This window comes from Diachasmimorpha longicaudata, chromosome 13 (genome assembly GCF_034640455.1).
Source record: "Diachasmimorpha longicaudata isolate KC_UGA_2023 chromosome 13, iyDiaLong2, whole genome shotgun sequence".
Classification (NCBI taxonomy): domain Eukaryota; kingdom Metazoa; phylum Arthropoda; class Insecta; order Hymenoptera; family Braconidae; genus Diachasmimorpha; species Diachasmimorpha longicaudata.
In genome coordinates, this window is record NC_087237.1 from 3,955,413 (window position 1) to 3,979,342 (window position 23,930).

Consider the following 23,930-nt stretch of genomic DNA (forward strand, 5'->3'; position numbering starts at 1 on the left):
GAGGCATAAAAAAAGCGCTATGAACATCGTCATGCATTAATCGTTTTAATTTTTTTAGACGTTTATATTGTTTCCTCTCAAAAATTGCAACTGAAGGATTTTTAGCGTATAAATTATACCTAACATTTTGCACAACTCAATTTTAGGGGAATATATTCTATTGATTCAACTTTTATGCATTTTTTATAGGTAATGCTCTAATTGAAAAAATAAATTTTACGCAATTTTCAAGCTTTTCATGCTGCAACATCAGGCTTGAATATCCTTAACCTAAAAGACCCCATCATTTATCAAAACTAAAAACCAGTCTGTGTAAATAGATACCTTGGGAGGTTTCCTCTTGGGCGGCGACTTTCTCTCCGGATCGCTGCTCGAGGAGTCCTCTTGCAATCCCTTACTGTCATTGCCATGCCCATTGATCTCCTTATTTCCCCCCTTTCTTCCACTCTTCCCCGTGACTTTACTCTTATTTATACTATTAACCGCCATACTTCCGATATTGTGTATAGAATTAACGGCACTTGTTAGACTAGTAGTCGTACTCTCTCGTTCCTTATTATTGAGCGGTTGTGACGGTGCTTGTGCAATATTAAGGGGTAACGTAACACAAGAACCACTGCCAACGACCCCAGTATTGTCCTCAGTAGCGTCCTCCCCTGAATGCCTCTGTAGCCATGCCTTTTTGAGCTTGTGAACTGGATAATTGGTTCTACTCGGTGGCCTTGGCGCTGGACTATTGGATTTTTCACTATCAGTATTAGTCGGATTAGTTCCCTTGGCAGGTGTACCAGGTGCTGATGCAGCACTTGGCGCTGGACTTGGATTTTGGGGTAGTGGACTTGGGGCTGGTGCTGGACTTGGGGCAGCACTTGGTGTTGCACTTGACGTTGGATTCAATGATCCAACACTACCAGTGCTTGCCGGCCTGACAGACCCATCACCACTGGCTGTTCTCGGTGCTGGACTTATAGAAACAAGAGTACGTTCCTGATTACTGGGCTGGGGTAGCAATGCTGTATTGACAACGGTCGTTATAGACGTTGCAGCTGATGCTATCAATGGACTAGGCTCACTGACCCTCGACAAAACAGGAGGTCCAATGCACTGCAGTGACAGTGGCTGTTGTGGCTCCTCAGTTCTTCTCTTTTTACACTCAAGTGCCACTGGTTGCCCACCATCAACTGGTGTTGGTGCTTTTCTTTTCGGTGAAGTGGATCTCTCAACTCCCAAATCCAACGGTTGTGTTTGGAAATTTGTGTGCATGGTATTCATGGGGGCCGGATGAATTGGCTGAACGGGCGTCAAATGATGTGGATGAGTGACAACTGGTCGTGGAACTGATGCCGCTGGCGGTGAACTGTGAAGTGGTGGTAGCTTTGAGGATGGTAGAGACGGTTGAAAGCGCGAATCGTAAACTGTTCCACGGCTATGAGCTGGTGGGGGTAGATGTGGCGCCCCATGATGATGAGGCACTTGCTGGTAAGGCGAACTACCTGCTTTTGAGGTGAGTGGTAGTGGTGTTGCTGTTACAACAGGTTCAGCTCGGCATACTGGTGTACCAGTCATTATTCCAGAATTTGGTTTACCGTATATGTGAGGTGGTGCTGGACTACTGACTTTTGGTTTTGAGCCGGGGGTTGGGGGGTAGTGGGATGTGGGAGAGGCATTTGGTGGATGGGGATAGGAGTATGTGGATTTTGGTGGCGCATAAGAAAGACCAGTTTCCGGCCTGCTGAGGTAACGGGCTTCTGGGGATGATGGATGGGGAGTTTGATGGGGATGAGCGTGGGGTGATTGACGATTGTGTGGATGGGGTTGATGGGGACTTGGGGGTAACGTTGGACCTGTTGGTGGCTGTCTGTGGTGACTCGGTAGCCCTTTGGATTGGAGATTGTCCAGGTGATGGAGGTGATGGGGGCTCTGCGTTGGACTGCGATACTCGTAGGTAACACCACTCTTGTGCTGGGGTTGGGGGGGACCCACTTGTTGGACATTCAAGTAGGACATCATTTTGGGACTCGACGAGTGCGGGGGCGGCACTTTTTGGTGCTCTCTACCCTCGTTTTTCACTATGACTGAACTCTTGTGATCCGGGAGAAGAGGGGGCGGATTTGGCAGTAATTCTCGACCATGATGATCACGCTCGTGGGTCAATGGTTTTCCCTGTATTGCTTTGTGTTGGAGATCATTTTTAGATTTTAATTCGTGAATGTACGTGGGCTGGGTTTGATAGGCCGAGTAGTTGAACAGACTGACGTTTGGCTCGGCTTTTGGGAGAGGGGGGCCCACTACTTGGGGCTTGTCGTGATGTGACACCACTGGCAGAGAGGTTTTTGAAGCTCGAGAATGAGCTGGCGGCGGTGGATACTCGACTTTGGTCGGTACACTCGACGGTCTCAATACCTGGGGGGGAGTAATTTTCTATTTTTAAGTAATTCCACTAGGTTTAGGGCATTTTACGAGCGGGTAGACTATTGGATAAATACTGACGCTCAATTTTATGTAAGAAAAGCAAAATTCTGGAATTAAATTTCAATAGAACTCCATTGAAAAAAAAATTTTTAGCTACATCCTTTCTTTTCTTTTACTTTTCCCCAAAGATTATGGAACTATTACGTGACAAAAATTCCAGACACATGTAACCGGAAATTTCAATGAAAAATTTTCAACAGTCGACAAACTAATAATATCCACTGACCTGTTGAGCTGTCGATGGTGCTGTGGCTGCATAATAAGCAGCTCGTTGCTGTGCAACCGCATGATCCCTCGCCTCAGCCTGTCTGTGGAGTCGCTCAGCAGCTGCTAAATGTTCACGTTCACGTTCTCTAGCCTGTGCATCGCGTTCTCTCTCCCTAGCATCTCTTTCCTCTCTCTCTCGCTGCTGCTGTTGTTGTGCAACAGTCACTGAGTGACTGGTTGCACCCCCTGGATGATGATGTCCACTGTGACCGGTCAAGGCACTGTGGGGTGGTGGAGCTGGATGAGATCTACTTCCAGGTGGTGGCAGTGGAATAAAACTGTTCCATGCCATTGAGGCAGACTGCATGCTTCTCTGCGGAGTATAAGATACCTACTTCAATCAATACTGCAATCATCGATGTGTGTTATTAACTGGGAATAAGGAAATGAGCGTTCTTTTTGCTCCTTCGTTCGCTTAATGAGGAGCAGGAAAATGAATGGTGATTTTTTTTTATATCAAGGTATCGTTAAGATACTGAGAAACTTGTGTGCAATAGAACGAGGAAGTTATCTGCATAAATCGCTGGATGACATTACATTTGATGAATTAATGTGCTTGACATGTTAAACAGATCGTAAAGGCAGAACGGAAATTCAGGGAGTGGTAATTTTTAAAAATTGATGTTTTATTTCTAGTTTGTCCGGTCATGACATTTTTAACAGCGACTAAGATTACGTCTAATTTGGGTCTATTTATTCGCTGATTGATTAGTTACTTTCTTTCACTTTCAAAAAATTTGTAGGAGTAAAAAGAATAATGTGAATAATTTTTTGAATTTCATTAAATTTTTTGATAAAGCTTCATTCATAACTTCGCACAAAGTTCAACAAAATTCAATATTTTTCCGGGAATTTCTGGCGAATAACACACCCAAGTACCATAAATCACTTGATGACATGACACACGACGACTGAATCCCCTTGATATCTTTAATAGCTAATGAACATGGCCGGAATTTCAAGCATGATGAATAAAACCCATATTTTCCTTAATCATTAAAAAAGAAAATAACGAGGCAGCAGTGTAATCTTGATTCATAATATCTCAAGCATCACAACTCATATCCAACGTCAGCCGTTAATGACTTCATGCTCAATTTCATTGTGAGACCTTGAGACAATAAACACATACAATTGTTGAACGAAAGCGTGGAATTTGAACGTGGGTCGATGGGTGAGAATAATAAATAAATAATTTCGAAACTTGTCAGTGTGCCAACAATCGTGAGTAGAAAATTTAATAGTTTCGTTATCGCACTCTGCGAGGGACAAAGTTGAGGCACTAATGCACATGCATATATATTTTAATGTATGTATGTGCAACTGTGCCTCGGGGTATCCCACTTAGCAGCCCGTCAAGAGCGAGAATCTAATTATAGTATTCGCGTTGAGGAAGATTACTATGCTAATCAGCCCACGGGTTTGTACGGGCGAATGTCAACCCACATTGTGTTTGTTCTTGTATCATTCGTGTCATTAACGATCTTGAGGAAATACTGTCGATCCATAATTGCTCAAATATTTCCCACAAGTCCATTCATTTTCGTCAATGTCAATCTGTTGTGCGGAAGGCTTTATTCAAATCGATCATTGTGGATGGAATATATGCATTGGGAATTAATGCGTGAATGGAGGAGCTCGTTTAATTCACAGAGTGTCAATGACATCGAGGAATAAATCTCCAAGGTCAGGTGACATTGTTATTATGCCGTTTCATTTTTTTTACTTTTACTTCTTAGGGTCATAAATTATATTTATATTACATTACAATATTAGAATAATGAGGTTCTATGGATAAAGATAATGGGATATTAAGTGGAATTGGTTTGTTGGATGATTTTTCTACTTAGAAGAACAATTAGACTTTTTAACGAGCTATAACTCATTAATTTTTCCCTGTTATTTAAATAAAAACATACGTGGCTAACATTTTTCATTCAATATCCATTAATTTCAATTTTCTAAGTATAAGATTCCGCTCAAAATCGATAATTCCAAATGAATCATCAATTCTATCTTATGAATACCAAATTGATCAGCAACAGGAAAACGAGGACTCCATAAGGCGAATGAATTTTCAATGAATTCATATGAATTTTCTTCCCTTCGATTAGTTTTCACAGAATAATCGAACCAAATAAACGATGTCTCGATTTAAACATTACCATAAATCGATTGATTATCATCAATGTAAATTCATTATGCCCAGACGACCTACCAAATCTATAATTTCTGAAGGAAACAAGTCCCTCCGGGACTGATTAAGCCAATAAAGGAAGCCACAGACTTGATAAAACATCGATTTCACGTGAAGTAAAAAGACTCGATGAGTTCAACAACCCAGAAATCCACAGTAGAATGCACTCCCAAGGTCGAATAAAATTTCTTTTCCCAACTAATAAAGTTAATCTGTATGTATTCGTATCCGCGAAATAACCCCAGTATCGTCTGTCTTATCTTATCACTGAAGAAGGCACGCACGAGGATATTAATGCCAACGGCAAACAGATAAGTATGAGATAAGTCCAGGGCAATTGATAAACTGTGTTGAATCATTTCTCCCGGCGTCAACGGTATCAGTAAAAAATAGAAGTGATGAGATATAAAAAAATAATATTGGAGGGGAGAATGAAGTAGCAGTTCGGTCGTTACAAAATTGATAAAGTCTCGTATCATGGTTGATGATCTAATCGGCAGTGATTGTCATCTTGCTGGGGCTCTGGAGGGGAGAGGGAAATTTTGTGCCCGAGGTGGAATGCAACGTGACTTGTATCTTGGGAGCAAAGTGGATGGGGATAAAAGGAGAATAATGGAAGGGGAAAATACAAATGGAATACTCATTGAGAAAATAACGGGGTATGGACGATCACGTTTGCTGTGGAAAATTTATCCTGAATAAATTTTCTCATTCCAGCAATAAACGTGCAATGAATCATAATATTTCCGGTTAAAGATTGAGAATAGAAACTGCGATGAGAGACTGGAATTCCATTAGTCCAGGGAGTTATTGTCATTTGTGTTGAATTTTTGAGATAGCAGGTGATAAATACAATCAATTGACGATTCATCCGAGGAAACAATTTGTTCTTAGAATTCCAGAGTTTATTTGTACCACGAAAAATTTACTGTTTTCTCGGTAACGCAAGAAAAAATTCTTGATTCTCACTAACAAGAAATGACTTAAGATTATTTTATTACAACATGAGCTTCCTAATTCATTTTCTAATTAAAATTCAATTCACGACATGGAAAACCACCGCAAGATAGATTAGAAATTAAGTAGATAAAAGCTCTTATCATGAATCACTGATGTGGGGGAATAATTTAAGCTCAGCCTTTTAGGCTACATTTCCAAAATAAGAAATTCAGTCCTCTTGATAATTCATAAACCATTTTTATTTAACTATTCTAAAAATAGGAAAATCAATCAAGCAATCCAATGTCTCAGGAAGTAGAAGTCTTAATTAATGCTTTAATTAATATTCAATTTGAGAAATGGAGAAGTGCCCTAGGCTTGATGAGTAATAAAATGAAGAAAAGGTCTTGTTTATCGTGAATTGTTGAGTGGAGGATCCGGAAAGAATTTATTCTGAGAAAAGTAAGACTTGCAAGGTAGACAGTTCAGTTGAAGAGAGAACCCCTAGGTAGGGGATACAAAATACCAGTGGGAGTCGCCGTTTGCTGAATTCGAAGAAGTCAACGGAGATTCGGAGGACGTCTTGTCCAATTACACGAGATCAAAGTTCCATCGGGGACTATTCACAATGATGGGGTAAAAATAGGAAGTTCGAGGGATGTTAAACGCGACGAATAATGATGCGACACTGTCTTCAGAAGGTCACAATTTTCGTGAACAATTTTCACTAAAAGATGTTGAAGTAACTTCAATTCTCAAGTTTCGTGAATTTAATATCAAATTCATAATGACTAACTCTCGAGAGTTCCGTAACCGTGCATATGTATGCATTGAGGATGGAGGAAGGAAGTTAACGAGATTAGAGTACCGGAGACTCTAACTTGAACTAATCTGACTAGAGTCTACCGTTACCCGGGTGTACCTCCAGGGCTTTGCCTGGAACTTGTATATATATACCCCATTACGTTGGCCTCTCGACAAGTTGACGTAATTATTTCACGTGTTGAATAATGAAAATACGTTCTATTCTCATACGAAGAGAAATATTTGCCGACAGTTGTGCAATTTGTTCCAAAAATTTCAAAAATGTCGAGTGATTGCATTGAAGTTTCGCGTAGATTTCAAATTTTTTGTGGAGCATTCACTACATATCGACCATCGACGAATTAATGCCACGAAGGGTAGGCCGTGAAATAATCTACTAATATTCAATACATCAATATGACATTTCCTCCTTCCGCAGAATCAATCAACTCAACTTAAAAAAAAAATATTATATCACGACGAAGATATAACCCCTGAATTCTTCTTCCAAAATTTCCACAATCTGTGGACCCAACCAGACCTGAAGAATACCATAGAAGCCGTTCCTCATAATAAATTCCTGAAGCTCTAAAAAAACTCCACCTGCTGGCAACAAATGCCTCAAACAGAAAGATACCCGGAGAAACTCCAGCAAATCCCACGACCATGTCCATTGTTGCCTCTACCCATGACGATATAGAAGGTAAAGCCCAAGAGTTGAGTGCATAATTAATGGTGCGACTTGCCCATTGCACACAGCGTCAGGTTTGCATTGCAAATTATTAAGCGAACCAGACGTGACACGCGCACCTACACGACGACAATAAACAATGAATTTTTGTTCTACGTACACGAGCCTTTAAACAATTTATTTATTTCAAGGCAAGAGTTTAAAAAATCATACTCTGCACGCAGTGAGAAATATGCACTCGCATTACCGGCGATAATGACTTCACATCTGTGAAGCAAACTCGCTTCGACCCCGTGGGGTCACAGTGGCCTTGATGATTATCAGGCCCTTATCACCGGAAGAATCTCGGCGAAGTGGACGAGAGGAAAAAAAGGAGAAATAACTAAGAGTAACGATCGTCTGTTTTGTTGCGTGCTCGAGATGTACGAAATAAGCTGAGAAAAATTGCTGGTGGAGAGTGAAAAATTGAGGATAAAAAAAAATATTTAACTTATATACCTGAACATCAAGGTCAGGAGAGCGATGAGAGGGAGGAAACGGTAAAATCTGACCAAGTGGCAGGTACTTTCGTGAAAGACTGCGGGGTTTTTTATTTTCAAGGGCAGGTAGAGAGGATCGACCACGGGGGATCTTTCAACCATCGAAATGCTCATACTGTGGAAATAAAAGGGAAGGGGGAGAGAGCAGAAGCGTGCAGAGAGGAAACACGCACCTCTCCCCTTGGGAAGTTTCTCTTTTCCCCGCAGATACCATCACGCATACACACATTTATTGAAAAAAAAGGTGTGCACAGTGTGGTCCCCTCTTCTGTATGTCTGACAGGTTTTGTGGCTACTCGAAGGGGGAAGGAAGAAGAGGAAAAAACACGTCCGGACAAAAGGCAGGTGCTGGAATGCATTGATTACTCTCTTCCCGTCGTAATAGTTTGTATTCGATTGGGGAATGATGGGAAATTATGGGTGAAAATGAAAGTCTGGAGGGGGAAAGTGTAGAAAGGGGTTAGGGAATGAGTGGGCAGAAAAAGTTGTTGTCAATTATTTTAGTCTTGTGAGAATTGGAAATTGATTGGGAATTTTTCTTTTGGAAAGTCATCGCTGGACTGAGCGATAATGAATCAGGGTAAACCTCACCTTTTGATGGGCAAGTCTCAGAGACTCCTCGAAGTGCTTGTGCACAGCTTGCTCGGTAGCCCTCAGCTTCTCCAGTCTGTCACGCTCCATTTTGGCCTCTCTCTCCCGTTCACGTTTCTCCAATTCACGCACCTCAGCTTCTCTCCTTTCCCTATCAACATAAATAATAAATAACAATTCAGTCCATGTTCTCAATACAATCAAACTGCCATCAAACTTCATTCCACAAATGTTATAACACAACTTCCGAAGTTGTTTAAGTCGTCACGATTGGATGAGAAATTGTCGACGTAGTTTAAAAACTTTGTGAAATCGATTTCAAATCTTCAAGTAGAGCATTCTAGCTCCAACGATACCTCTAGCTATCTCAAAATAACCAAGCATAAAATTCAATAACAGAAACTTTGCACGTGATAAATAAACACCGATCGATGAACTGAAAACATCATTGGCATACAAAGTTTCGTTCGGAAGCTCCCAGGGTAAACTCACAAACTTCCAAGGATACGAACACTGTCTGAGAGTCGGCAAGACTGGAGTTAAACTTTGGCTGAGTTGCAGGGTTTATCCCTATACTATCTTGTCTATTTTCATCCCCACCCCCGCTCCCTTTGCCACCCCAAAAACTTGGCCTCATTCTCCTCTGTTTGTTGGAAACTCCTCGTAAACTCTTTTATCACGAAGTTTCCAGGAAAGAAATTGAGGTACAACATAAATTGTGATTATTCCTCATCGATTTTATGCCATTAAATTGTCGCCTAGACGTATCATACTGATAAATAAAAAATAATCCAGCAGAACTAAAACAAATCAAATGTACAAGTTTCTACATTTACGGAATACTTCTTCTATTTCAAAACTTCCCGTCAAGTAAATCAATTTTCAACAACAAGCAAATGTTTCCTTGATCCAAATAAATACCGAGTTGTTATTATTGTTCCACATGAATAAATAAATATTAAACAAGCATTATCCGACCGCAATGTCTTGTCTAAGAACGTGTTCTCATTGTTCTCGTAAACCCTCCAATCACAAAGTTTCCAGGATTCAGGGAAACAAGATAAATCACAATTTCTGATTGCTCACCACTGAACGTGAAGTTCGAAAACTGTATTTCCCCGTACGCGTGACTTTTTCCCCGATTGCCATGGAAAAAAAACCTCACAAAGAAGTAGAATTAATAAAAAGAGAAACGAGGAGATAAGCACTCATTAACGCTTGCGCAAGTTATTTACACTGTTACGTGTCCAGTTTCTTCGCGTGGTGGGCATGTTAATCGTTGTACTCTGTTACTCCAATGCGATTTTCAATTCACCATCAAAGTATTTTACCCACAGCAGCAATAACTAATGCACAGAGTTGTGTTAAAAATCAAGAGAAGAAGAAAAAAAAATAAAATGTGCGTGATGTGTGAGCACAATAACAAGTGAATTCCGACGATTTTATCAGCATTCTAGATCGAGATTGGGCTATCATTGTGGAGGAGTCGTCGGTGTTTGTGGTATTTCGTCCTAAAATGAGGAACAAAATGAGATAAAAAAGTTGGACCGAAGGTCAAGTGAGTTCCTTTCGCTTTAATCGCCCGACCAAATCAACGGAGTCAAGTGTGCTGTAAACTCGTCTCCTCAATTCACGTTTTTCTTTTCTTATTCCATTCCCCTTCACGACGATGGAATGAGACGGGAAACCAGACCGGTCGAGCGAGGCGATATCTCCGGGGCCAGCGGTTGAAAAATCACCTCCAAAATGGAAACCGGACAAACGAGATATGATGAAAATAAAAATAAATGTACCAAATGGGGAATAAAGAGAGAGATATACAATTGCCAAAAAAAAAAGGTATTACGCATCCCCCAATCTCGTTTAACTTTCAAACACACTTCGTCTGCTATTTATTTACGGATTTAATTTCATCTTATTCTGGGATTAACCAGTTACACTGTATAGTATTTACGTTTGTCTCTCGTATTGTATACATTCACTGGAATGTAAACAAAGAGGGATGACCATCAATGGAGGCTTGTAACCTGACTGATTGGCCTTGAAAAAATTCATGCAATGTGTTTTGAAAATATGCGAGCGATTTCTCGAAAGTTTTGTTATGATTTTTGTGTTTTACCATTGATACCGAGAATTGTGGCAGACGGTAATAAAACATTCAACCAATTTCTACGCTTTCTGCACGCCCAACAATACCGCAGGATTTCTATAAATGACGCAATTATGACGTTTTGAATTTTTCATGCGGGTGGAGGTAATGTTTATTTATTTTTTTAGGTTGAGGGGGATTAAGTGGTGCACAGAGGTAATGCGGGTATTCTGATGAGATGAAGTGAAATGGTGAAGGGAGGATGTCACTTCGTTTATGAAATTATTTTCCAACTGTTCGGATTGTGAGAAAAATGTTAAAATATGGACATCTAGATTGAGAATAATCTCAATGTAAAATTCATTAAAAAAATAATCAATGATAAAATCCACCTCTCACCTCTCCCTTCTGCTTGAAATTATACTAATCAACAACTCTTCATCTAAAATTCCAATCAATTTATCCCACTGCGACATACTGTCACTGCCATTACCATCCACAAACACTTTTTTTATCCATCGACAAAACTTATTGACTTCAACTGAAGCGTCTCGTTACTCTTTCCCGCAAATCCTGGACGTTTTTCCCCTCATAATGTCAGTACACAAGGGCATTTACTACATAACAAGAACGGGAGTCGAAGTCCAATCGAATCGATAAAAAAAATTGAAAGGGGAGGAAAAAAATAGCAGTGGGGAGACGATACGGTTTGATAGATGAGGCATCGTTGAGTCGAAGCCGAGGTCGTGGCATCGTGTACGCAATAAGAGGGTGGGGGAGTTCAATGGGGAAGAAAGGAAAACCCGGACTAGAATGATCGCCTCCACCCCTCCTTCCTCTGACCCCAAACGAATGCTGTGGAAGGTACAGCATTGAAGCCTGCAGGGAGGCGTAATCGTCCGTGAATCCAAGGGTGGAGGGGAAAAATAATCCCCGCGTCCCCCTCCCCACGGAGCCAGACAAACATTTTTCACGTCCATGGAGACAGAAACGAACGATCATTGAATTCTCAGAGAGACAGGGAGAGAGAGAGAGAGAGACAGTGGAGGAGAGGCAGGGAAAATAAAAAAAGAGAGGTTGATGACCCCCTTCGACTGCGACTGTTAACTCGTCTACTTTAAAAATAGAAACGTCGAGGTCGCTTCAGCGAGGCTAAATATTTCCACGGAAATGAGGAATAAAAGTATCAAATTCACGTTTCTCGAATTTTTTGTTTTCTTCACAAACTCGGGAATTGAAACATCGCTGTTTGTGCTGGAAGTTCTCGTGATGGAACAAAGGCGTTCAATCTTTATCTTTTCCTTTTTTTTAGCACTATCTTCTCCCCCTCTATTTCCGTAAACACGCACTTGGCGGGGGTCCAATCGTGGAATAGTTGAATTCGCGTTGTGCAGTAACTGACCAATCGGGAGAATAAAATTATTGAACATCACTCGGAGCATATGAGATTGAAAAATAGTATCAAATGAGGACTTGAAACTTTAATGTAGTTAACACTCAAAGATACTTCCTCAGGCGCAGATAGAAGATTAGAAATTAATTGTTGGAATTCAAAAAAATGTCTAAGAGTTGGAGAGAAAAATGTTGTGTAGTGTAGAAGGGATATTTTGTCGCGGTGAATTAATCTACTGAACCAAAAATAAAGTAGATACATTCATACGAGGGAGAGAAATATGAGGCTTCACTTCTCTCATATTTTCCCTGTCACCAGTTTCCATTCTTCCAAGAACATGATAATGCTGATTACACCAAAATTATCTTCCATCAAGCTGATGAATTTATTCCTCCATAGAATTGATTTTCTGTCACGTCATGATTATTCTATCTCGCCAGAATATTGATCCACCTTTGCAATCTATTTTTAACATTCAATCAGTGCGAGAAAGACCCCTTGGTTGAATTCAACCACTTTGTAACGCCATTTTCCCGTGAATGAATAAAAATGAGACAAAATAAAATTTGTATTCCATCATCCCTAGATGACAAACGGACGCCCTCGTAGATTCCCACAATCCCGCCAACTCGGCCCACTGCCAAAAAATAATCCCAAACAGTCATATCCTCCTTTGAACTCGCGTCACGAAAATTCACATTGCAAACGCAACAGTAAATTCTCCCTCCCCCGTCCCCCACCCCCCCCCCCCCTCAATTTTCATCCCAGACTCGCGTGGGCAATAATCGTAATTTTTTAATAGATCCCAAAGCGTCTGGTGTATCAATTCCCGAGGTCGTTATTCTACCTATTCAACCTTCCACACATACCGCCTGTCACGACCTACCACACCAGAGACACGTTAACAACTGCATTTCAAGAATATTATTTCGGTGATTTTGCTCTTGACAAGGCGATTTGCGATTAAATTACTCGTTTTATTTATTCCGCACCTTGCTTGACACAGCAATGACTGCCATTATCTAACATTTTACCCAACGCGTCATCGCAGCTGCGGTATTTCCGAGTATAAAACGATAAAAATAGTCGTATCTCAGCCACACGAGTGTGAAAGTATGCAGATAGGGGTTTTGTATTTCTCACTGGTGGGAGGGGGAATATATAAATTTTTTTAATACGTTTTGTTTTTCAATTCAAAGTAGTTATAACCGCGTCGACATTTCAAACGAGCATTTTAATGGAGCCGTCAGCGCAAAATCACGAGAGCGAGGAGACGTCTATTGACCCAGATCGTTGGCAGTTCTCTTAATCGTTCGCTTTTTCTTCATTCTCATTCTCAATGTTTATTTTGTCTCTGACTCTTCATCAACGTCTTCGTATTACGGAGTGAAACACAACGATTGAGCACCCAACGACGGAAGATATTTGCGGTTGTGATTCACTCCCAATAGCGGCTCGAGTGACCGAGTGTGAAATAAAAGGAATAACATGATTGATTTTTAAAAAAATGGCACTTGAGAAGGGGGATATGACGCAGTGGTGAAATTCTAGACGAGCTGGAGCGTGTTTCAAGCAGGAAATTCAATGTCGGTGGATCAGCATTGTGAGAATTTTTTTTATTAATAGAATTTTCATGTTTGAGAATTTATCGAATTCTTGGGAATCGCGTGCGACCTTGAGCGCTGTTGACGCGTGGAGGGAAGCGGAATTTTTAGAGGGCTGACCTCCCGTGACATTTGAAGAGAAGTTTCATTTGTATTTTAAAGTAGAAATTTTTTTGAAAAAATTGGGGGAATTCGCTTTCAGTCGAAAAAGGGAAAGTCAAAAATGAAGTAAAGTTCACATAAATTTTCAAGCTAAAATAACTTTTCGCTGCTTTTGAGTTTATCACACCCAAAGAAAATTCAATTTTTCCCATTTTCATTACTTCCATACAATAATTAATGAGATTAAATTTCCATGTTAAAATTGAGATGAATTACACATTTCCGACCGAAAAAACAATCCCGAACCAATTATCGAAGGTCGCATTCAAATTGATAAGTATTTTCAATTAATTTTAAATTTGTGAATATATTTTCACCCGAATGTTCCTCAATATAATTAATTTTCACTGAGTAATTGAGCTAGCGATTCGAGTCCACTAATTAAATTAATTTTCAATCGTATTCCCTACCAGAAATAAAAAATTACCACCAAAAAAAAACTGCGACCTCTACTGACCTCTAAAAAACCGTTTCATTTTCGTCTCAATTTCCGGGAATTATCTTTCTCCACTCTGCGTGGTATTTCCCAAGAATTTTAGGATGCACCAGTGATTCTAGGATGACAGGTAGAGATATCTAAAGGGACAATAGGTAGCCCTTAGAATGTGCAGTCAAAGCTGAACTTTTGTGTGATTTGTTTCAACTACCTGAGAGACCCTTTGAGTCCCTCCCTCTCGAACAATAAGTGGATGAAAGGGTGGTTACAATATCCGAGTAAATCGCTTGATTGAGCTGCATTGTTGGTGGTTGTTTTTTATCCCTTACCATTTGGTACCATTGACAATCACGGAAAACTAGGCGAGTTAAAAATCCAGTTGAACAAACGAATGAAAGACGAGGTTTGACCCGTTCGACCTTCATGAATACGATGGAGATTACAACGTAATCACCGACCTTATTACGAAACCCACATGCTCGGGAAGATAGTATGATGTGAATTGTAGAAAGGCGCAGGGATTCGAATTAAAAATCAGTCAGAATCCGAAGGACCTGAATGATAAATAAAATTTCCTACATTTTATTAATTTTCACTGCCCAACTCCCATCAAATTCCACCAATCCAATTTAATTTCCGTAATTAATTAGGAAGATCATGCTCATACTCCCAGGATCGATAAAAATTCCCTGGAAATCCCTGAAAACCCCTTTGAACTTACAAAGTAATCGTGGCCGTTGAATCCGGCATATATCCTTGCTGTGAATTAGCACTAACGTGATGATGCTGAAAGCCAGTCGCTTGTGAGGGTGATACAGCCGGCAATAAATTGTAAGGCTGATAAAGCAGCTGTGGCTGTGGCTGGCTACCACCAGTCGCCAATAAAATTTGCGTCTGTCCGGTTTGCGTGTGATTATGCGGGTTAACCTGTCCAGTGGCAGTCTGCGGGCTCGCCGGAAGAACCGCCATAGCTGCTGCTGCACCACCTCCTAACACTGGTGGCATACTCGAGTCGTTGAACGCCCCGAGGCACCACTCACTAGCATCATTAGCATGTGATAACTTCTCCCAGTGGCCGTCAAACGGCAACACATAATAAGGCCACCAAACCGTCAATAAATTTTTCTTATCAACAATATGCGACACTTTTTTCTACCAATAACACGAACAATGATTAATCCTTGTGGATGCGTGTATCCTTTTTTGGTCAGTGAGCGACAACTATTCATCAACGTTTTGTTTTCATCAAAGTATTTCACTCTATTTTTTTTTTTTTTCACAATTAAACTCGCGATCGAGCACTATTCATCACTTGACAAACCACTTCACACAGACACACAAACTCCATCCATAAGCAGACGTTTTTTATTCTCTCATAAGAGGGATATAACGGGCGCCTCCCCCTCCATAAGCCCAAGAAACGAGTCACGGACAATGAAGAAGGCTTCCTCTGAATCGCGAGAAAAAAAAAATTCACCTTTCACTTGTGCGCGAAAAAAAAGGGAAATAACTGGATTCACTCCTGAGAATTTTTCGAGATTTACGAAAATAATCACCACCCCCCGGGGGGTCATAAATCACGGACAGTAATGAGGCGGAGCCTTATCGAGACGTTATCCTTGTCTCAGTGGACAAAAAAAAAACGAGGCTAGTGGTTGCGTCTCTCGATGAATTCTATTCCACAGTAGCACGAGGGCACTCAACACCTCGGAAAAATCTCCCGTCTTCTGCTTAATTTGGCGATTGTATTTTCGTTGAAAAACGGCACATCAAATCCATCGCCCACTCCCTGTATTCGGAATTTTTTATCCAAATTGCCTGCGAACTCCACCGATTTGGGAATTCGTTCGAGCGGAAGATTTATTCAGTTTAAATAGGTCGTTATGTATACTTTTTTTTTTCAACGGAAAAACTGGGTCTCAGCGCAGCGCGGCAGTTAATCAAGCTGCGTCGAAGGCCGCTACTCTACTGCCGCAGCGAAGCGAGCTCCAACAGTCGCACCCCCCCACCACTAGACCAGTCGAGACTCTCTCCCCTCCCGCTCTCCACCTCGTCGCGCCGTGGAAACCAGCGCGAAGGCACCCCACTTCGGATAGTAGTGAACCCGGCGTCTTTCCATCCTTCGTGACCAGACCCGTCAACCGGGGCAGGGGGCGGAAGGGGGGGGCTGAGCGGGGCTTTTTACTGAGTAGAGAGTCCGTTTCTCTCGGTTAAGTTTCTTTTCTCTGGCCCTCTCTCTACTCTTCTCATTTAAAATTTCTCCCTCCTCGGGTCTTCCCCCCCGTCGGCCCACGGCTTCATCGGCTCAACACATGGAGTTACGGTCATCGATGGCGAACCCAGCTCGGCCAACTCAGCCACGACTTCCAGGCTTTTTTTTCTTTGAGTCTGAGGGAGGGGAAAATCGGATTTGTATGGTACCGACTTTGGGACTGCAAGTGCCCGGTGATAGATATTTAATAATTACTGGAAATTTTCGGGGATCATTTGGGCAGGAATGTGGTTGTAGGGCATGTTAGGAAACTTTTTCGGGGAATATTCGGGTCGGAAAAATTTTGATAAGAGAATTCCCGGGAAAGTACAATTGAGATCAGTCGATTGGAAGCGATTCCGATGGCTCCACTCAACCAAAATTAACACCGGGCTTTTAAGTCATAAATTACATAAGTGAAAATACCATGGAATGTTCTCTTTGTGTCACAACTCGAGGAAATAGCCGGGACACTGCAGGGGTCTCCAAAAATACGTTGGTATTGGATTCTCCATATACACTTGAACCCGAAAAGAATACACTGCATATCCACAACGTTTGTATCACCCACAGTGACAGTTTAATCTCGGCGCAACGTGGGAGTTGCGTGGTTTTAACTTTGTATTCTTGTATGTAAACGTATCACGTATACATGTGCGCGAACCCCTCGTTGCAGATTCCTGGACAATTCGGGGTGGTAAATGAGGATAGAGGGGAGAATGTTATGTGTTTCAGTATCGATCCAACGAATTCTACCGGAGTTACGATTCAATTACGTTTCAGAGAAAGGGTTCATTTGAATTTAATAAACTTTGTGCGAAATAAACGAATTATTTACGTCATTCACTTGAAAATATTGTTTAACTGAGTAAAAGAAAAGTAGAGTTTTGTTTCCTCAAACGGAGTTGGGCATTCATTTTTATACTGAAAATCGTGTTTTAATGGTTTGGGGAATATAATTATAAAAAATTATTCAAATGAATAAGCGAATGAGATACGAATGTGTCTGCATTATATTCCTAATCACTGACTATTATTTCGCAAAAAACCGTGATTTTACACCGACAATCGTGATATATTTTTTTTTTTACCACAATATCCCAGAAAATTGTTTCAAGGATGCAACTGATAAACAACCTTGTATGTAGAGTACTCAGTCATTGTGTCGAGGATTATATTCCATCGTGACTAATATCCATTGGGGGTTAGTCACTTACAGTCGATGCTAAGTGTGCGATTATATTCACATTCCAGGAATAGATATTTCTCTAGCATTAAAATGCATACACGCGATTTCGTGCTACAAGAATGTAATAAAATCGAGAGCTCTGGGCTCCGAGGCAAATGACTTGTCGTATAATTTTGTAATTTGAGGAGAAGTTTGTGCATGAATGTTCATGCACATATTTTCTTGTGAATGTAAGGTCAAAATGAGACACCGCCCTGTGCAGTCGGACCGGAAGCATTATTTCAAGAGGGGGAAGGGTGCGGGGAGAAGAGAAAGAGAGAAAAAAAAAAGAGGGAGAGAGGGCCTTTCGGTTTCAGAATGAGAGGAAAGTTGTCGTGGGGCTTTTGAAGCATTTTCGCGACAGCTGCAGACTACACTTCTCTCTTTTCTGATAGTTGGTGATGAGGGCATATGTGAGAGCGTCTGTGTGTGGATTCGCTCCGACGAATGCCAAGAAAAAATCGAAAAAGAGACCATGCGTCGCTCGCGTGCTTCCAAGGACAGTATTTACTTTTTTTTTTTTGCTTTTTCTCATTATCGAGCTGGTTGATTACTTTTGAAAATTGGGGGGAGACATTAATTAGCAGGTGATAAATTATTCATTGTCTATGGTGCGTGTGTGTGTAGGGAGCAAATGAGATTGGATATATTTGAATTGGAATTTCATAATTTTATCTGTTTAATTATGCAAAGTGACGCGAACTCTTGCCGAAATTTACCGGGAACTGAAATGAAATTATTCGATCATTTATGGCGTACTCAGAAATTTCGGAATCTCTGAGTCACTCGTGGGTGATGAACCGCAATCATTCGAAAATACTTGGGCTCAGTCGGTGAATTAATTGAATGGGCACTTTAATTTTGAAGACGGAGAGAAATTGAATGAAAATTAGGGGGACTCTCGCATTTCACAAAATTGGGATGTAATTTTTATCTAATGGCGTTTTATTAGGAGGGAAGATTCAACGCGACACGACATAAAATAAATTAAGTGAATAAACTAACGCGTTTTATTCGCGGTTGAGAGATATTTATGGTCATTTCAATCGGAATTCTCCTCTGGAATAAAAGGCACGATACATTAAATTCTCATAAAGCTTATTAATTTCTAATAAACAATTTTCAATCAAATAACAATTGAAAACGTCACAATGTCTGAGCCACTTGGGGTGAATGAATCATAATTATTCAAGACGGTTAATGGTTTATCGACGATGTAATTAAACCATAAACTTCAATTATCACCTGAAAATAGGAACTCAAATCGAAAAAGAGTAAAATTTGAATAGATCAAATGGATAATTTGTTGATTCAACTCAAAGGTCATTAATTTCAAATGAATCAGTTACGATCACTACTTTGGAATGTGTCGGAATGTCTGCGTCAGTCATGATCGAATCGTTATTATTCACGAAAATTCATACGCCAGACATAACAATGTAACCGCTTCCGAGGGCTCTTCATTTAGCCTTAAGACTCGTTTTAGGTAATAAATTATGCTCAACCCCTCGCGGAGAAGTGACACGTATTACCAATGAATTTGCGATGACTCCGGGGTTTATCACTGGCACAGGGATTTTAACACACGCACAGTGAATTTCACACGTGCACATGTGGCCAAGTGTACTGAACAGGCCACTCTGTCAATATTACATAATACATTTCTCAGCATTTTGATGTATATCGAGGGTAGGGGGGGAGCCAGGGGGCGTTTCGAGACTTGTAAATATTAATGAGCACGATTATCACGATCTTTCACAACGGTATTTCTTTCGACTCTCAATATCATACCTGTTTCGGTTTTTCTGGAGTCGAGGGTTTTTTTTTTGCTTCGAGAGTTTAAAGAGTTTGCTGAGTAATCGGACGGGTGCTTTATGGGGAATGTTGACGCGTGGCTCTTGGGCTGTAAAACTCGTTCTTTTAATTGTTCGAGTTTGAGAAGCGATAAGGGTATTACGTGTGTTTTTTTTTGTATTTATCTTGCATTCTGTCTTGGGGTGAAAAAATTATTTATTCATTCGAATGCTAATTTTCAGACCCTTGAAAAAAATTGTCATTTCGATAATTTGGAAGCGGTAAATTTTGAATTATTTTTTTTTCCGAATTTTTAGCGACGTAGTTCATGTTGGTGAGTGGTTAATGAGCGATTGAAAAAATTCCACTTTGTGTTTTGGATTTTTTTTTCATGAATGACTTTCAGAAAAAAATTGACTGGTCATAAAATCCTCCATTCACTACATTAATAGCCGAAGACAATGCATTGCTCGTTCTTTGCCCTCAAGCCAACGTCATATCTCATACTAGAATAAACCGCATTTTATCTGTCACAATAAACATCCACCTCCTATCAAAATTATTTCCGTTACGTCTCACCAAGACCGAATAATAAATACTAATTAGGCATTAAAAAATGTCAGGAATGCTCTAACCTATTGAAACATGATAATCCAATGATAAAGTGAGTATCTAAATTGAAATGAACGTAACTGATGCATTGAATCCTGGCAAAACTAATTGATTATATTCCATTAATCGACGATAATTGACACATTATACCCACGCCTTGCCCTCTGGGAATTTTCATATCTGTGATTATCACAAACCACATTCTGTCCATCAGAATGAACATTCAACTCCCATCAAATGGAAATTAACAAAAAATCTATAAAAATGAATTTCCTAATCTTCAGATCATTTATTGTGTAATCAAAATAACTTCATTTATAATTTTACATCCCTATGGAAAAAATAGAGTCCTTATTCCAATTTCTCCAGACCGTTCCATAATTTCACCCGAATTAATTTTTCTCCTTTCCTTCCAAACTGAAGACTCACCAATTGAACTATGCTAAACTAATATACCACACAAACATCCCAAGAAATGTGAACAATTACTAATTCTCAAATGATTCGATTCTATAAATAACCACCGACAATTAAAAAATAACTCAACTTTTTCCCCGAAGCAATTCCCGTCTAATCCTCCAATACGTCACATTCTATCAGCCACGAGCATTCAAATCCCATCAACTAGAAATAAAAAAAAAAAAAGAAAAAAAAATCGGGTCGCGCTCGTGTCTGGAACAGTCGGCCTTGATCGAGTCATCCACGTGCAGTAGAATTTCCACTCCCTCCCGCAGAGGGTTGCAAATTTACGGTAAAAATTCATACATACTGAATAATCCAACTGATCGTGGTATGAGGGCTCGTGGCTTGTTTACTCCCTATTCGCAACGCAGGAAAGCTCGAACCGGGAGGGGCACATGACGATGAGGGAGATGAAAGAGGGGAGGGGGGAAACTTATCGATTGCCATTCGGCGTCAACCCTCCCATGTAAATCCGATAGTTCCTGGAGCGAAACGAGAAGGGACTTGAATACCCAACAGACCCCTCCGGCGAAGGGGGGGGGGGGGGAGGGAGGGGGGAGGTGAAGGACAGAAAATAAGATAGACAGGGGCTTTCACAAGAATGCTATGGGAAAGCTCATTTCATTCGTCAAGCTCAAGTGTCTGCATTCCTCCCTTCATCGTGTATTCATTACTTATTTTTATCTCCCTTGGAATTAAAGCAACGGTATTCTCATTCGTTGGATTCGCATATCACAACTGTCCCAAGTACCTGAATACCACTGTTGCGGAGTGATTAAATAGAGTCGAGGGATTTTCATGACCTCGAGAGTATGAAATCGACTGTATATATTTCACATGACTACACCGCTGAGTTCACGTATGGGGAAGAGAGAGAGATAGAGAGAGGGTTTGGCGTGGCCCAGCTACATAACCACAAGCAGTGAAACGAGCGTCGTATACGGGGGGTCACGTGGCAAATCGTCGGCCATCTTGGAAATAACGATCCAAGCATCTGCCGACGCGGCTTCTTTCGGCGCGAGAGAAAACAAATCCGGAGAGGGATAATCGTTGGCTACGGGCTTGACGAATGGAAACAAATTAATCCTCGGGTATGAGTAAATACCCTTAAAGAGGCCATCTTGAGGGGTGGGAGGTCGTGGTGGTGGTTGGATCTAGCGCAAGTTAATAGTCGATTTTTTTTTCGGGGATTCAACGGGGGAGGAGGGACACTGGGGTAGTTGGATGATGGGAATCAATGGTTCAAGTTTTGAGAACAGGAGTTTTTGTCAATTCAGATTAATTTGGCTGTAATTTCTCACACGAGTTGATTGAAATTAAAGAAATTAAAAGATTTGATTCATTAGAATATCTAGCGAAATCCGACGTGACTTATTTTGTTTATTCAGACACGAGGTAAATTCGGTCGTAAATGTTTATCTTCTGATGGAAAATTCAAGAAACTATGAACTCCCTGTCCCCAACCCCGAAATCTCCGTCCCTCCACCCCCAATTGAAATTCAATGTCAGCACTCCCTGAAATTACAATTTTATTTCCAACCGGTGCGCCTATCGGACCTTGAAAATAAAGGTGAAGGGCCGAGAGTTCACCGCGATCGATCAACCAAAAAGGAAAACAAGGGGAGAACTGAGTAATAATCGAGACAAGTTTAAAGTGTCAAAGAGAATGAAAAAAAAAAAAAAAAAAAAGAGCTCGTTAAGACGTGACCTTTAGCGTGAGTTGCCGCGTGGGAGGGTATAATATACTTAGCACACGGTTTCGTTTATCGCTAATGTCGTGTTGGTTGTGTGTTTGAGGATGAATGCAGGTCGATGCGTTGGTGGGCCCAGGGGAGGGGAAGTGGGGTGGGCTTTTTACGAAGAAAAAGGGGAGAGGAATGGAGGAAGAGAGGAGGTCAAAGGCCTCCGCGCGTCCCGCACTGCGCAGAGCCAATGTGCATGAGTAACCACCGGCTGAAAGCCTCAACCACCTCCACTCTCTCAATTCTCAAACACAACAGACTCGTCGATAATGCATTCACCATGTATGTGTATATGTGTGTATGTGTGCTTCCGGATGAATGTGTGAATTGTACCCTCCTCACGACTGTGCAGTGCGTGATGCACACGCGCGCACGTGCAGAGACTCTCCCTCGTTCGGGATTTTGCGAGGGTGAGGTTTTGACTTTGTGTGCGTGTGTGGATGGCAACAACTGGATTCAGAGTGGGTTTTAATCCCAATGGATGATATTCGCGAGAACGTAAATAGGTGGAGCCGGTTAACGTCTGCGCGTGCACGTATGTGGGACAGTGAGACTGGGATATGACTCCTTGGGGAGGGGGTTTATTTATTTGGTTCTTCGGGGTGATGATGGCGGCGATTATGAGGGACAATGGGGGCAGAGGGGGTTTATGGAGTTGAAAAATTATGGATATGGTTGATGCAATTTTCAACGTTTACCACGCAAATTTCGAAATATTTTTCGTTCAGGTAAATGAGATTTGCGCGATTGTTCTGGAATGAAAATACTTCAGTTCTATGAGATTAATTATTCGTTTGTTATATTAATAGAGGAGTCATTTCGTGTGAATGAAAAGTTAACGAAGTTTTGTAATAAACTTATTTCGTTTAATTAAATAAAGTTTATTTTATGGGAGTAAAAATAAAGTTTGGTTTGTGTTAATTAAATGACCTCGCGGGATTTATTTATTTGGGTCTGTGGAATGATGATACTCGATAGAGTGGGCTGGATACAATTTTGAAAAAGTTCCACTGAAATTTTGGAATTTTGTGATTCAGTGAAATGAAATTTCCACAATTGTTCGGACGATGAAAATGACTCAATTTCAGGGGATGAATTATTCATTCATGGCATTAACAAAAGAGTCATTTCGTGTGAATAGAAAGGTAACGAGATTTTTTAATAAACGCGTTTCATTTAATTAGAATAACTTTATTTTATTGGAATAAAACCAAACTTTTGTTGAGTTACAATTGAGTAAACTCTGGGGATTTATTTATTTCGTGTCTTTGATATGATGAGGAAGTGAATTATATTGGAGGAAGAGTAATCATTGGAAAATAATTATTCCATTAAACCTGGGAATTTTAATTGAATTATTGATGGACAAAATGACTGAAAATGGAGAGCCGTAAATGTGTTCCCCAATATCCAATAATTTTTGCGCTAATTAGTCAGCTGGTTCTATTAACAAATATATAATTTTACGGGAAATTGTGGGAATAATATGTAATGCAGAGATATTTCAAGAATCGAATAACATGTAAACTTATTCGATCCTCCACTTCAATTTCACTTCAATCATCGAATGGAAATATATATTCTGAACTGATTAAAGTGGTTGAGGGAGAGCAACCGTAATGTGAGTGCGCTTAATCAATTTACCAGCATTGCCCGG

At 40.6% G+C, this 23,930-nt stretch overlaps 1 protein-coding gene across 3 annotated transcripts in view; it reads right to left on the reverse strand.

The window, feature by feature from the left end:
* LOC135168598 (probable JmjC domain-containing histone demethylation protein 2C) overlaps window positions 1–23,930 on the reverse strand; it is a 97,723-nt gene that overhangs the window by 7,442 nt on the left and 66,351 nt on the right. For 2 of the 3 annotated variants that reach the window (XM_064132970.1, XM_064132968.1), the window contains exons 9-11: window positions 8,501–8,651; window positions 2,699–3,070; window positions 325–2,403 (exon numbers count right to left, since the gene is read on the reverse strand). In XM_064132970.1, the coding sequence (XP_063989040.1) occupies window positions 325–2,403; window positions 2,699–3,070; window positions 8,501–8,651 (2,602 nt within the window). The remainder of the gene's footprint in view (window positions 1–324; window positions 2,404–2,698; window positions 3,071–8,500; window positions 8,652–23,930) is intronic. The other variant, XM_064132969.1, reaches the window with a different exon arrangement.